Below are 12,974 nucleotides of genomic sequence, written 5' to 3' on the forward strand. Positions count from 1 at the left end.
TTTTGAAACAGTATCTTGATAAGTTGCTGAGAATCTCGCTATGTTGCTGAGGTTGGCCTTGAACCTGTGATCCTCCTATCTCAGCCTCCTGAGTACTGAGATTATAGGCATGTACCACTATGCCCAGATTTTGTTTTTATTTATTTTGTTTTTGTAGTACCAGAATTGAACACAGGGGCATTATACCTCTGAGCTACATTCCCAGCCCTGTTTTATTCTTTATTTTGAAATAGGGTCTCACTAAGTTGTGTAGGGCCTCCCAAGTTGCTAAGGCTGGCCCTGAACCTGTTGTTAAGAAAGAAAGAATAGCTGGGCGTGGTGGCGCACGCTTGTAATCCCCAGCTTGGGAGGCGGAGACAGGGTCCGAAGCCAGCCGCGCTGGCTTAAGAGACCCTGTTTCCAAAAATAAAAATAGGTCTGGGAGTGTAGCCCGTAGGTATAAGGGCTTCCAGGAACCCCAGTACCACAAAAGAAAAGAAAAGAAAAGAAAGAAAGGAACGAGCTGGGCATGGTGGCACGTGCCTGTAATTCCAGTACTCTGGAGGCTGAGATGGGAGAATTGCAGGTTCGAGGACAGCCTCAGCAATGTAGCAAGATCTCAACAACCTAGTAAATTCTATTTCAAAACAAAATGTAAAAAAAGGATTGGGAGTGTAGCTCAAAAGTAGAATGTCTCTGGATTCAATTGGAAGAAAGAAGGAAGGAATAGCCACGCATAATGGCACATGCCTATAATCCTAACACTTAGGCGGCTGAGACAGGAAGATCATTTAAGACCAGCCTCAGTAACTTGGCAAGACTCTCAATGACCTAGTAAGACCCTGTTTAAAAAAATATATGTAAAAAGGACTGGGGGCATAGCTCAGAATGTAGAAGTAGAATGCCCCTGGGAAACAGGATAGGGTAGGATAGGATAATGGACAAGAGATACAAACAGATGATACTCAGAAAAAAATATATAGAAATACCTTCAACCTAAATCAGGCGTGGTGGTGCACGCTTGTAATCTCAGCATTTGGGAGGCTGAGACGATAGGATCATGGTTCACAGACAACCTCAGCTACTTAGGCCCTTTGCAACTCAGTGAGACCCTATTTCAAAATACAGAACAAAAAATAGGGCTGGGGGTGTATCTCAGAGGTAGAATGCCCCTGGGTTCCATCCCCAGTGTCGGAAGGAAGGAAGGAAGGAAGGAAGGAAGGAAGGAAGGAAGGAGTACCTTCAACCTAACAGAGAAATACAAACAAGGATAAGATAATTTTTGTACATGGTGTTGACAAAATTTTTCAAAACTGATCATGGCCAGTATTATGTGAGGAAACGGGCCCTTTTGTGCACTGTTGGCAGGAGTGTAAATTGGTACAAGAATATCCAATTTAGTAAGAGAGAGATGCCTTCCTGGGAAGAGGAGCACTAGATGAAACAGCCTAGGAAAGGTTGTTTCTTGTTTTATTTATGTTATGTTATTTTAATGGCGTTGGTGATCTGACCCAGGCCTCATGCCTGCTAAGCATGTGTTCCAGCACTGAGTTATGTCCCCAGCCCAAGGTTGTTTCAAGAAATGCCTTCCTAGCATAATTGATTGCTTTAAAGACAGAATTTATAGGACAGGCCCAGAGAGAAGACCTCAGCCCCTCAACTGTTACTATCATTGAACCATTTGTCCAGTTTTGGGTTGTTTTAAAAAGCAGACAATGTGCAGCCTAACTCAGAGCCAGCCAGCATTTTTTAGGATCCTGCCACTGTGGAGCTTTCACATAGTATCTCCACGAGGGAGGAAAATTGTCACCATCTCACAGTGGCTGGTGACTTGGCTAAAATCAAATGCTGATAAGTGCTGGGTGTGGTTGCACATGCTTATAATCAGAGTACTTGGGAGGCTGAGACTGGAGAATCACAAGTTCGAGGTCAACCTCAGTTACTTAGTGAGGCTTTCCCCAACTTAGTGAGGCCCTATTTCAAAATTAAGAATAAAAAAAATAGGGCTGGGGGTAGAGCTTGGAGGTAGAATGCCCTTGGATTCAATCCCCAATACCCCAAAAGAATAAAAACTATTGTGCAGCTGGGCATTGTAGTGCGCACCTGTAATCCCAGTATTTGAGAGACAGGATTGCAGGTTCAAGAACAGCCTCAACAAGTAGTGATATTCTCAGAAACCTAGTAAGACCTTATTTCAAAATTTAAAAAATAGGGCTGGAGGTGTAGCTCTGAGGTAGAATGCTTCAAAGTTTAATTCTCGCTAACACACACACACACACACACACACACACACACACACACACACACAGAACTATTTCACAGCTGGGTGTGGTGGCACACATCTGTAATCCCAGTTCTTGGGATGCTGAGACAGGTGGACCACAGGTTGGAGGCCAGCCTCAGCAATTTAGCAAGACTCTTAGGAATTTAGCAAGATCCTGTTTCAAAATAAAAAGACTGGGTGTGGTGCCACATGCTTGTAATCCCAGTAGTTGGGAAGCTGAGACAGGAGAATTTTAGGTTCATGGTCAGCCTTAGCAAATTAGTGAGGCCCTCCACAACTTAGTGAGAACCTGTTTCCAAATAAAAAATAAAATAGGAGCTGGGCGTAGTGGTGCACACTTGTAGTCCAAGCATTTGGAAGGCTGAGACAGGAGCATCCTGGTTTGTGGATAGCCTCAGCTACTTAGTGAGGCCCTTTGCAACTCAGTGAGACCCTGTTTCAAAATAAAGAATAAAAAAGGGGCTGGGAGTATAGCTCGGAGGTAGAACATTCCTGGGTTCCATCTCCAGTATTGCAAAATAAATAAATAAATAGGTCTGGGGGTGTAGCTCAGGTAGAAAGCCTCTGGGTTCAATCCCCAGCACAAACAAACAAATAAATAAACTATTGTGTTTGCCTACCATGTTTGAGGGCCTGAGTTTCATCCCCCCAGCACTAAAACACACACACACATACACACATTCATTCTCTCTCTCTCTCTCTCTCTCTCTCTCTCTCTCTCTCTCTCTCTCTCTCTCTATTGGCTATGAAGTAGAAAGGAGATTTTGAGAGGTGGGTGTCTATTCTGACAAGCCTGGCTTTATTTTTGTATTTCTGAGGAGGAGTATGGAAAGAAGAGGTTTCTAAAACTGCAGTGTCCCCTGAAACTGCTCTAAGGCATGTGTACAAATCCATCTGCATGGAGTCGAGGCTCTGGAAACACATAAGCAGTGTGTGAAACGAACCGCAAACAAGAGCGTGATAATCTATGGGGTTCCTTTGTGAGAATGCCCCAGTGTGTGCGCGCACGGGCCACCGGCTAGGGCCAGCTCTGCCCTCTAGTGTCCACAAGGAGGCACAGCACAGCCACAGCCTGGCAGGAGCACTTCCGCTCCCAGCCTGGTAGAGTGAAGGCTGGTCCTCATTGTGGAAAACTCATGGAACGTGAGGACTCAGGGCAGCGCTGAAGAGTCTGACTCATCTGAGGAGAGGGATCTGGGTTTGCTTGGAAACTCCATCTACTCTGGATCAGTCAGGCAGGGGGAAGGCTTGGGGCCTGCAGAATCAGTAGAAGACCCAACTCCACCTGCCTTGCTTCTGCAGTTGGAGAGAATGGACAGCCAGATGTGCACAAAGGCATTATAGCTTTGTGTCTGAGCATTTGGAAAGGAGGTGGCAAAGGAGGGCGCTGACACTCTAAGACAAAGCTGGTATTCAGGACGTGGCAGCAGGTAGATACCAGGTTCCTGTAGTTCCCTGCTCCTTTCTGAGCTTTCGGGGGCTGTCATTTATACCAACTGTCTGGCACATGGAGGGGCCCCTTACAAAGGATAAATATATCCTTTAAAAAAGAGGAAGGAAGCCGGGCGTGGTGGTGCACGTTTGGAATCCCAGTATTTGGGAAGCTGAGACAGAAGGATCGTGGTTCACAGCCAGCCTCAGCAACTAAGTGAGACCCTGTTTCAAAATAAAGAATAAAAAATAGGTCTGGGGGTGTAGCTCGGAATGCCGCTGGGTTCCATCCCCAGTACCGGGGGTGAAGTACTGGGGAGAAGCTGGGCATGGGGGCATGGTGGTACACACGTGTAATCCCAATACTTAGGAAACAGACAGGAGGACTGCAGATTTGAGGCTAGCCCTGTTTTATTTTGAAACATGGTCTAAGGGGTGGGGATGTAGCTCAGAAGTAGAATTCCTCTGAGTTCAGCTTCTAGTACCACAAAAAGTGTAAAGGACTGGGAGCGTAGCTCAGAGGTCGAACACCCCTGCGTTCCACCCCCAGTACCACTGGGGGGAAGAAAGGAAGAGGATGGAGATTCAAATTACAATTCAGGGGCATTTCAACACAATTCAAAACTTTATTGACAAGAAACCGGGCTGTGGTCATAAGGGGCCAGAGAGCAATGAAGATTTGAGAACCAGCCTGGCTCTGCCTGTCCTTTTGTCTCCTGTCTTTATTTTTTTCCTTTCCTTTTTCCTTCCTTTTGTCTCTCAGGGCGGAAAAGTACCTTCCCTTCCCTTGTAGATGTCACCCCTCACCTTTCCCATCTGCTACAGACTTTTATTTTTTTTCCCAATCAGCGGCTTACCTGAGTTTTATTCTCACTTTCTCTGGCATCTTCCCCCTTTCCTACAAATACATTTAAAACTTTCCCATCCTACAAAATAGTACTACTGTCTTCCCCACACTACCTGTTTTCTCACTTGCTTTCTGTAGCCATGCCTATGGGAAGAAGCATGGAAGGACTTATTCTGTGTGTGTGTGTGTGTGTGTGTGTGTGTGTGTGTGTGTGTGCAGACAGACACACACACACACACACACACACACACACACACACACACACGAGATTGAACTCAAGGGCACTCTACCTCTGAGGTACACCCCCAGCCCTATTTTATTTTATTTTTTGTGGTACTAGGAGTGGAACCCAGGGGCCTTTCTACCTCTGGGCTATACTCCCAGACCTATTTTATACTTTATTTGGAAACAGGGTCTCACTAAGTTGCTGAGAGCCTCACTAAGTAGCTGAGGCTGGCTTCAAACCTGTGCGATCCTCTTGTCTCAGTCTCCCAAGTGCTGGGATTACAAGCGTGCACCACCCACCCGGCTTTTTATTTTTATTTTGACAGGGTCTCACTAGGTTGATGAGTGTCTCACTACTTGCTGAGACTGTCTTTGAACCTGCGATCCTCCTGTCTCAGCCTTACAAGTACTGGGATTACAAGCGTGTATCACCATGCCTGGCTCTTTATTAATTTTTTATTTTTCTCTTTTCTTAGGGCTTGTTATTATTGTTGTTATTGTGGTGGTGTGTGTGTTACTAGGGATTAAACCCAGGGGTATTCTAGCTACACACCTACCCCTATTTTCTTTTTATTTTGAAATGGTCTTGCTAGGTTGATGAGAGTCTCACTACTTGCTGAGACTATCCTCAAACCTTCCTGTCTCAGCCTCCCAAACACTGAGATTACAAGTATGCACCACCCTGCCCAGCTTTTTTCTCAGGTTTTAATGCTTTTTATAGAATAATGTGTATACTGTTCTAGACCTTGATTTTAACTTAATAATGCTATTAGATATTTTTTAATAAACACATTAAGAGCTTCCTTTTTTTTTTTTTTTTGGCACTGGGGATTGAACCCAAAGCCATTCTACCTCCACAATACGCCTCCAGCCCTTTTTTTAAAAACAAATATATATTTTGGCAGGTGTGGTGGCACACTCTTGCAATCACCGCGCTTGAGAGGCTGAGACAAGGATCGCACAGGTTTGAAGCAAGCTTCAGCTACTTAGTGAGGCTCTCAGCAACTTAGTGAGACCCTGTTTCCAAATAAAATAGGAAGTAGGTCTAGGAGTATAGCCTGGAGGTAGAAAGTCCCTGGGTCCCATCCCCAGAACCACAAAAAAAAAAAAAAAAAAAAAAAAATTGAAAAAAAAATTGAAAAAATATCACACTAATTTGCTGAAGGTTTTGCTAAGTTGCTGAAGCTGGCCTCAAATTTGCAATCCTATCTCAGCCTCCCAAGTACTAGAATCACAGGCATGTACTACCACACTGGCTGTTTCCAGTCTTTTGCTACTAATTGGTGCTGTGTTTAATAACCCTGCATGTGACATGTTTTGCACATTTGCAAGTTATTTCTGTAAGAAAATCCTTAACAGTGGATTTGTTCTAGTGGGAATACAGTTGATACAGAAATAAACAAATGCATGTCAGTACAAATATATCAAGTGCTATGAAGGAAAAGAACAGGGTGCTATGAGTGGAATAACAATTAAGTTCATCTAGGTGGATTAGGGAAGGCCCATCCAAAGACAGGTTTCTGTCGATCCTGAGGGTGGGCAGGAATCAGTGGCCATGGCCATAGTTGAGGCCTCTCATTGAACTCTGAGGATAGAAGCTGAGGGATTAGGGGAGGACTCTGTCCAATTGGGATTTGATCTGAAACAGCTACCATGTGTGTCCTTTAAGACCTGTCTTACCGCCAGGTGTGGTGGCACATGCCTGCAAACACAGTATTTGGGAGGCTGAGACAGAGGATCCCAGGTTCAAAGTCAGCCTCAGCAACTTAAGGAGGCTCTCAGCAACTTAGTGAGATCCTGTTTCCAAATAAAATAAGAGCCAGGCATGGGTGGAGACTTTGGCTTGTCAGATCCAGTGGTAGCTGCACAGTCCCTGTGCATCTCCTGAGTGCTCAGGACTTGATGTTTTCACAGCTCCTCTGCCTGCCCCTTCATAGGACATGTCAATAAAGAGAAACGCTGGTTTGAGGAAAGGACAGGTTTCCATCTGGACGCATGAGCCAAACTAGAGCAGGAAGGAGGACAGCCTGATATGAGAAAGGATTGCTTGTTTCTTGTAGTGGAAGCTTTGAGTGCTAGGGAGCTTAAAGAGAGCCAAGCTGTCGCCCTGCTCAGAACTTGGGGGGAACAAGCCCTCTCAAGTTGGGTGGGCCATGGGGAGATGGCGCCGGCTCAGAGAAGCCAGGGGGTGCCCCTCCTGCCATCCTTCCACTCCTTCACCATCTCAGCCCACCTCCATCTCCTCTCCTGCCCCTTCCCTCCTGTCTCACCCCAGTCATCCTGTTTTATCTCCTATGGTTGCCCAGGGAGCAGCCAGGCCACCCCGTTTGGTGCCGTTCCACTTGCAGCTGCCAGTCAGCCCAACAGCCTCACAGATGTGGGCAGCCTCCTGGGACCTGGGGTGTCAGCTGGAGGTATCCCTGGCAGGTGGGTCCAGACATGGGGGGGACTCACCTTCCAGCTAAGCTTTCCCATCCTGATGGCTCCTCCTGGCCTCCTCACCTGCCCCTCTTCCCCCTGCTGGTCCACAAGAGCACAGTGGGTTGTGTCCCCTGGTACCCTGCTTGCCTTATCTCCCTGGCCCTGGAGGATGTGCATCCCGACTTCTCTCCCCACACAGCAGCATCTTCGGGATGGCTGGCCAGGTCCCCGCGCTCCAGTCGGCCACTACAGGCAGCAGCGGTGGCAGCACAGGACTTGCCTTTGGAGGTGAGTCCTGCCTGTGGAGACTGGGGTGTGTCCAGGGCCATGAGTGGGGACAGGGAGGGGAGCAGGCAAAGATGCACACCAAGAGTTCAAGGAATGCTCAGTGGTCACGGGATTGAGCAGACAAAAAAAAGATAAGCATCTCTTTCTTCCTCCTCTGTTTCCCCTGGGCAGCCTTCACCAACCCTTTCGCCACCCCCGCGGCTCAGCCCCAGCTGCCTTCCACCAACCCATTCCAGCCCAATGGCCTGGCCCCAGGTAAGCCATCAGCACCAGCACCATCCGTGTCCTTTTTAATGGGGGAGGGTACTGGAGGGTGAAACCAAAGGCATTCTACCTGTAAGCTATACCCCCAGCTCTCTGTTTTTATTTTTATTTCATTTATTTATTTATTTATTTATTTATTTATTTATTTATTTATTTATTTTGGCGGGTCTGGGGATGGAATCCAGGGACATTCGACCTCTGAGCTACACCCTGAGCCCTATTTTTTTATTCTTCATTTTGAAACAGGGCCTCACTAAGTTATGGAGTGCCTCACTAAATTGAGGCTGTCCACAAACCACAATCCTCCGGTCTCAGCCTTCCAAATGCTGGGATTACAAGCATGCACCACCATGCCCGGCTTCTATTTTTATTTTTAAAAACAGGGTCTTGCTAAGTTACTGAGGGTCTCACTAAGTTGCCAAGGCTGACTTCCTGTCTCAGTCTCCCAAGTACTGGTATTACAGATGTATGTCACCACATCCAGCCCTTGTACTATTTTTTTTCTCTGTGTGTGTGTGTGTGTGTTACTAGAGATTGAACCATGGATAATCTGCCTCTAAGCTTTTATTTTTTTTTAATTTTGAAGTAGTGTGTCACTAAGTTGCTGAGGCTGGCCTTGAACCTGCAATCCTCCTGTCTCGGTCTCCCAAGTACTGGGATTGCAGGTGTGCACCACGTTACCTGGCTTGCCTTTGTCCTTTTTAGACTCTGCAGAGCCCCAGTTCCCCTGCATCCCTGCATCTCTCCCCTAACGCTCATCTCTCACTGTCAGAGGAGTGGCCAGCAGCCCACTCCTGCCCCGGCCACTGTTTACCAGGCCTACCTGTCTTTAGTTCCCGGCCACGTGGTGGGCTAAAAGTAGCAGTTCCCAAGTCACATAATCAGAATTTAAAAACCTGAGCCAGATCCGCAGGGTGTTTTCGGGTTGACCGGCAATAGCAGTGGTTCCCTTGTCTCCGGCCCGTGTCGCCCTAGGCACTCAGCTTCTTCCCCTTTTGCCTTTTGTAGCCTAAGCCACCAGGGCACCTCAGTGAAACTGACCCGTTCCCTGCCCTCTTCCCCCAGGCCCTGGCTCTCTCTCACCTGCCCTCCATGGCCACTGCACTGCTTTTGCCTCTTTGAACTCCTGCTCATCCCCTGCCTTGGCTCCCAAAGACCCCTCCCAGGGCCGAGCCCCTGTGGGCCCCTGCCAGGCACCACACATCTGTCAGTCCTCACAGCCGTCTTGTGAGATGGGCACTGGGGCCAGTTTTGAGATGAGAGCATAGAGCAGGGTTAAAAATTCACTCTTGTGTGTACTGTTTAATAGGTCACAGAAAGCCACCCCAGTTCTGTGCTGTGCCTGTGTTCATAACAACAATGGCTTCCCTGCTGATCCTGAGGGCAGGGAGAGGGCAGGCTCAGTAGGTGGAGGGGGAAGCCAAGACAGGCCTTCCACTGGGGCCCACCCCTTAGGGAAGAATTCTACCCCATTCCCATCCGGAGGGACATAGGAAAACTGCTCAGCCCACCTGCCAGCAGTTGCCGAGCCCCGCCTCTCACTCCGCAGGTCCTGCCTTTGGGATGAGCAGTGCCGGGCCTGGCTTCCCCCAGCCAGTGCTCCCTGCTGGGGCCTTTGCCAGCGCCTTTCCCTCAGCACTGTTCCCTCCACAGACCTCGCTCACTCAGCAGCAGAATGGTAAGGGTTCAACGCGGCCTCCTTCATTCCCTGCTCCCCACTCTACGTGCCGTACAGTCGTCCCTTGGTGTCCACTGGGATTGCTTCCAGGACCCCTGTATATACCAAAACCCACAGATGTTTAAGTCCCTTATATAAAATGAAATAGTATTTGTGTAGAACTTTTTTTTCAGTACTGGGGATCTGGGCATTCTACCTCCAAGCTATACTTCCTGCCCTATCTTTTCTTTTTTCTGTGGTACTGGGGATGGAATTCGGGGGCCTTCTACCTCCAGGCTATACCCTAGACCTATTTTATATTTTATTTGGAAATAGGGTCTCACTAAGTTGTAAAGGGCCTCGCTAAGCTGCTGAGGCTGGCTTCGAACCTGCGATCCTCCTGTCTCAGCCTCCCAAGTACTGGGATTACAAGCGTGCGCCACCGCACCCAGCTGCATGGAATTTATGCACACCCTCCCGTATACTTTAAATCCATCTCTAGATGACTTAGAAATTCTAATACAATATAAATGCTGTGTAGCTGTTTTAGGGAATAACAACAAGGGTGGAAAAGCCTGTACCTGATCAGTACAGACACACAAAACTTTTTTTTTTTTTTTTTGGAGGAGTACTGGGGATGGAACCCTTCTACCTCCGGGCTACACTCCCAGACCTATTTTATATTTTTTTGGAAACAAGGTCTCTTAAACCAGCCAGGCTGGCTTCGAACCTGCGCAATCCTCCTGTCTCCACCTCTCAAGTGTGGGGATTACAAGCGGGCGCCACCATGCTCGGCAGAACTTTTTTTTTTTTTTTTTTTTGGTGGTACTGGGGGTGGAACCCAGAGGCTTTCTACCTCCAGGCTACACTCCCAGACCTTTTCTATATTTTATTTGGAAACAGGGTCTCACTAAGTTGCTGAAAGCCTCACTAAGTAGCTGAATCTGGCTTTGAACCTGTGTGATCCTCCTGTCTCAGCCTCCTAAGTGCGGGGATTACAAGCATGCGCCACCACGCCCTGCAAACTTTTTATTTTAATATTCTAAATCCTTGGTTTGTTGAATTTGAGAATCCAGAATCCAGGGTACCCACTCACAGACCTCTGAACTAGTTCCCTTTTTGACCAGTAGGGGGCCCAGGGAACAGCAGAGCTGACTGTCCTTGACTACTCCATATCTTTTTTTTTTTTTTTTTTTGGCAGCACTGGAGATGGAACCCAGAGGCATTTTACCTCTGAGCTATACCCCCAGCGCTATTTGTGTGTGTGTGTGGGGGGGGGGGGGGACTGGGGGTGGAACCCAGAGGCTTCTACCTTTGGGCTGTACTCCCAGACCTATTTTATATATTTTTTGGAAACAGGGTCTTTCACTAAGTTGCTGAGAGCCTCACTAAATACCTGAGGCTGGATTCAAACCTGTGTGATCCTCCTGCCTCAGCCTCCCAAGGGCAGGGATTACAAGCATGGCATCACACCTGGCTCCCCAGCCCTATTTTTTTTTTCTTTATTTTGAAACAAAGTCTCACTGTGTTGCAAAGGGCCTCACTAAATTGCTAAGGCTGGCCTCCAATCACACCAAAGATCCTCCCATCTCAGCCTCCCAAATGCTGGGATTACAAGGGTGCACCACCACCCATGCCTGGCTCTGCTCCATATCTTGTTAGTGGTGGTACTGGAATTGAACCCAAGGACATTCTACCTCCAAATGAAACCCCTATCCCCTTTATATTTTTATTTATTTATTTATTTATTTATTTATTTATTTATTTGCAGGTTTGGGGATGGAACCTAGGGGCATTTGACCTCTGAACTACACCCCCTGCCCTATTTTTTTTTAAATTCTTTATCTTGAAACAGGGCCTCACTAAGTAGCTGAGGCTGTCCGCGAACCGAGATCCTCCAGTCTCAGCCTCCCAAATGCTGGGATTAAGAAGTGTGCGCCACCACGCTCGGCTATTTATTTATTTATTTTGCAGTACTGGGGATGGAACCCAGGGGCATTCTACCTCTGAGCTACACCCCTAACCCTATTTTTTATTCTTTATCTTGAAACAGTCTTGCTGAGTTACAAAGTAGCTGAGGCTGTCTGTAAACCCTGATCCTCCTGTCTCAGCCTCCCAAATGCTGGAATTACAAGCGTGTGGACCACGCCCGGCTTTATTTTTTATTTTGAAACAAGGTCTCACCAAGTTACTGAGGGTCTCACCAAATTGCTGAGGCTTGCCTTGAACTTGAGGTCTTCCTATCTTAGTCTCCCAAGTACGGGAATTACAGGTGTGTAGTACCACACCTGGCTGCTCCACACCTTTTTTCCCAAATTCTGAAAGGGTCCCTTTGGCTGACCCCTTGGGTTCAGCAAATGCCCGCCCTCCAGGAAAGCAGGGGGCAGTGTGAGGGAACGTGTCAGCTGAGCTATTGCTTTTGCCCACTAGGCTCTTCCTTTGGGGACTTAGGATCTGCTAAGCTGGGGCAGAGGCCAGTGAGCCAGCCAGCGGGGATCTCCACCAACCCCTTCATGGTGAGTGCCCACGGGGGTGTTGGGAACCAGATCCCTCCAGGAAAGACTCCCTTCCTCATGGTGTCCTTTGTTGCCAAAGCCAGGGGCAAGTGGATGAGCTGTGGGGCCTCCGTTCTGGGCCCTGCCATTTCAGCCTGCTGTCTTCTCCCTCGTCTCTCCATCTCCCTTGGCACAGTAGCTCTGAGGGAGAAAGGAACCCTGAAGTATACTTCTGCATTTTTTTTTATGGCTTCCAGCTTTTCTCCTCTAATCTAATAACTCTGTTGTTCTTTTTATTTTTTTTTTTACAGACTGGAACCTCTTCAAGCCCATTTGCTTCCAAACCTCCAACCACCAACCCATTCTTGTAGCACTGTGTCCTGAGGGGGGCCTCTTCCTTGCTTCCTGGGGCCCCTCTGCTCTCTAGAGCTCTGAAGACCACTTGCCTGTGGGCATTTCTGTGGGTCTGAGACCAGAACGGGCCTGGTGTGCAGGGCAGGGGTCCTGGGGTGGTGGAGGTGCTGATGCTTTTGCTTTAGGCTTGCGGATGAATCACAGCCTCCCTGGTGAGCTGCTCAGATGTTTCCTCCCTTCTCCCTGGGCCAGCCCCCACCCAGGGGGAGGCCCAGGAGAGAAGGCAGGGTTAGCCTGGAGGAGCCACAGTGGTGTATCTTTTTCAGATTATTAATTATGAAGACAACCCTCCACCTCCCCGCCACCGGCATACACACAGCGTTCCCCTCACTGCCAGTGCAAGAACTTGTGGGCAAGGCCCGGCTGGCCTTCCCCATGGGAACAACTTTTCCCCACACTCAATTTTCCAGTGCTGTGCTCCTCCTGAACAGAAATGCACTGGGGAAAGTAGGGTAAAGATGAGGCGTGGCGTTGGTGTTGGCATGGGCCCGGGACCAGACAGCCCTGGGGCTGAGGCCCAGGCGGCCGTGCCTGTGGCACCCGGCTGGGCTGTACCCGCTTTTCTCAGCCTCCATTGTTTTGCCTCCCCAGCTACCCTGATCCTGGCACTCAGGATGCATAGTTTTACCTGCATACTTACACATGCCCGACTTTTGTCAAGCACTTTAG

The 12,974-nt window shown here is 48.2% G+C and overlaps 1 protein-coding gene across 2 annotated transcripts in view; it reads left to right on the forward strand.

Annotated features, from left to right (window-relative positions):
* The window catches only part of AGFG2 (ArfGAP with FG repeats 2), a gene marked incomplete at both ends in the record, with an annotated part of 37,201 nt that extends 24,939 nt beyond the window's left edge, over positions 1-12,262 (forward strand). For both annotated transcript variants that reach the window (XM_080702496.1, XM_080702497.1), the window contains 6 exons: positions 7,073-7,193; positions 7,390-7,475; positions 7,647-7,730; positions 9,289-9,417; positions 11,827-11,912; positions 12,203-12,262. In XM_080702496.1, coding sequence (XP_080558622.1) covers positions 7,073-7,193; positions 7,390-7,475; positions 7,647-7,730; positions 9,289-9,417; positions 11,827-11,912; positions 12,203-12,262 — 566 coding nt within the window. The remainder of the gene's footprint in view (positions 1-7,072; positions 7,194-7,389; positions 7,476-7,646; positions 7,731-9,288; positions 9,418-11,826; positions 11,913-12,202) is intronic.
* Positions 12,263-12,974: the final 712 nt, after the last annotated feature.

This window comes from Muscardinus avellanarius (assembly GCF_963383645.1).
Source record: "Muscardinus avellanarius genome assembly, chromosome: 10".
NCBI classification, from domain to species: Eukaryota; Metazoa; Chordata; class Mammalia; order Rodentia; family Gliridae; genus Muscardinus; species Muscardinus avellanarius.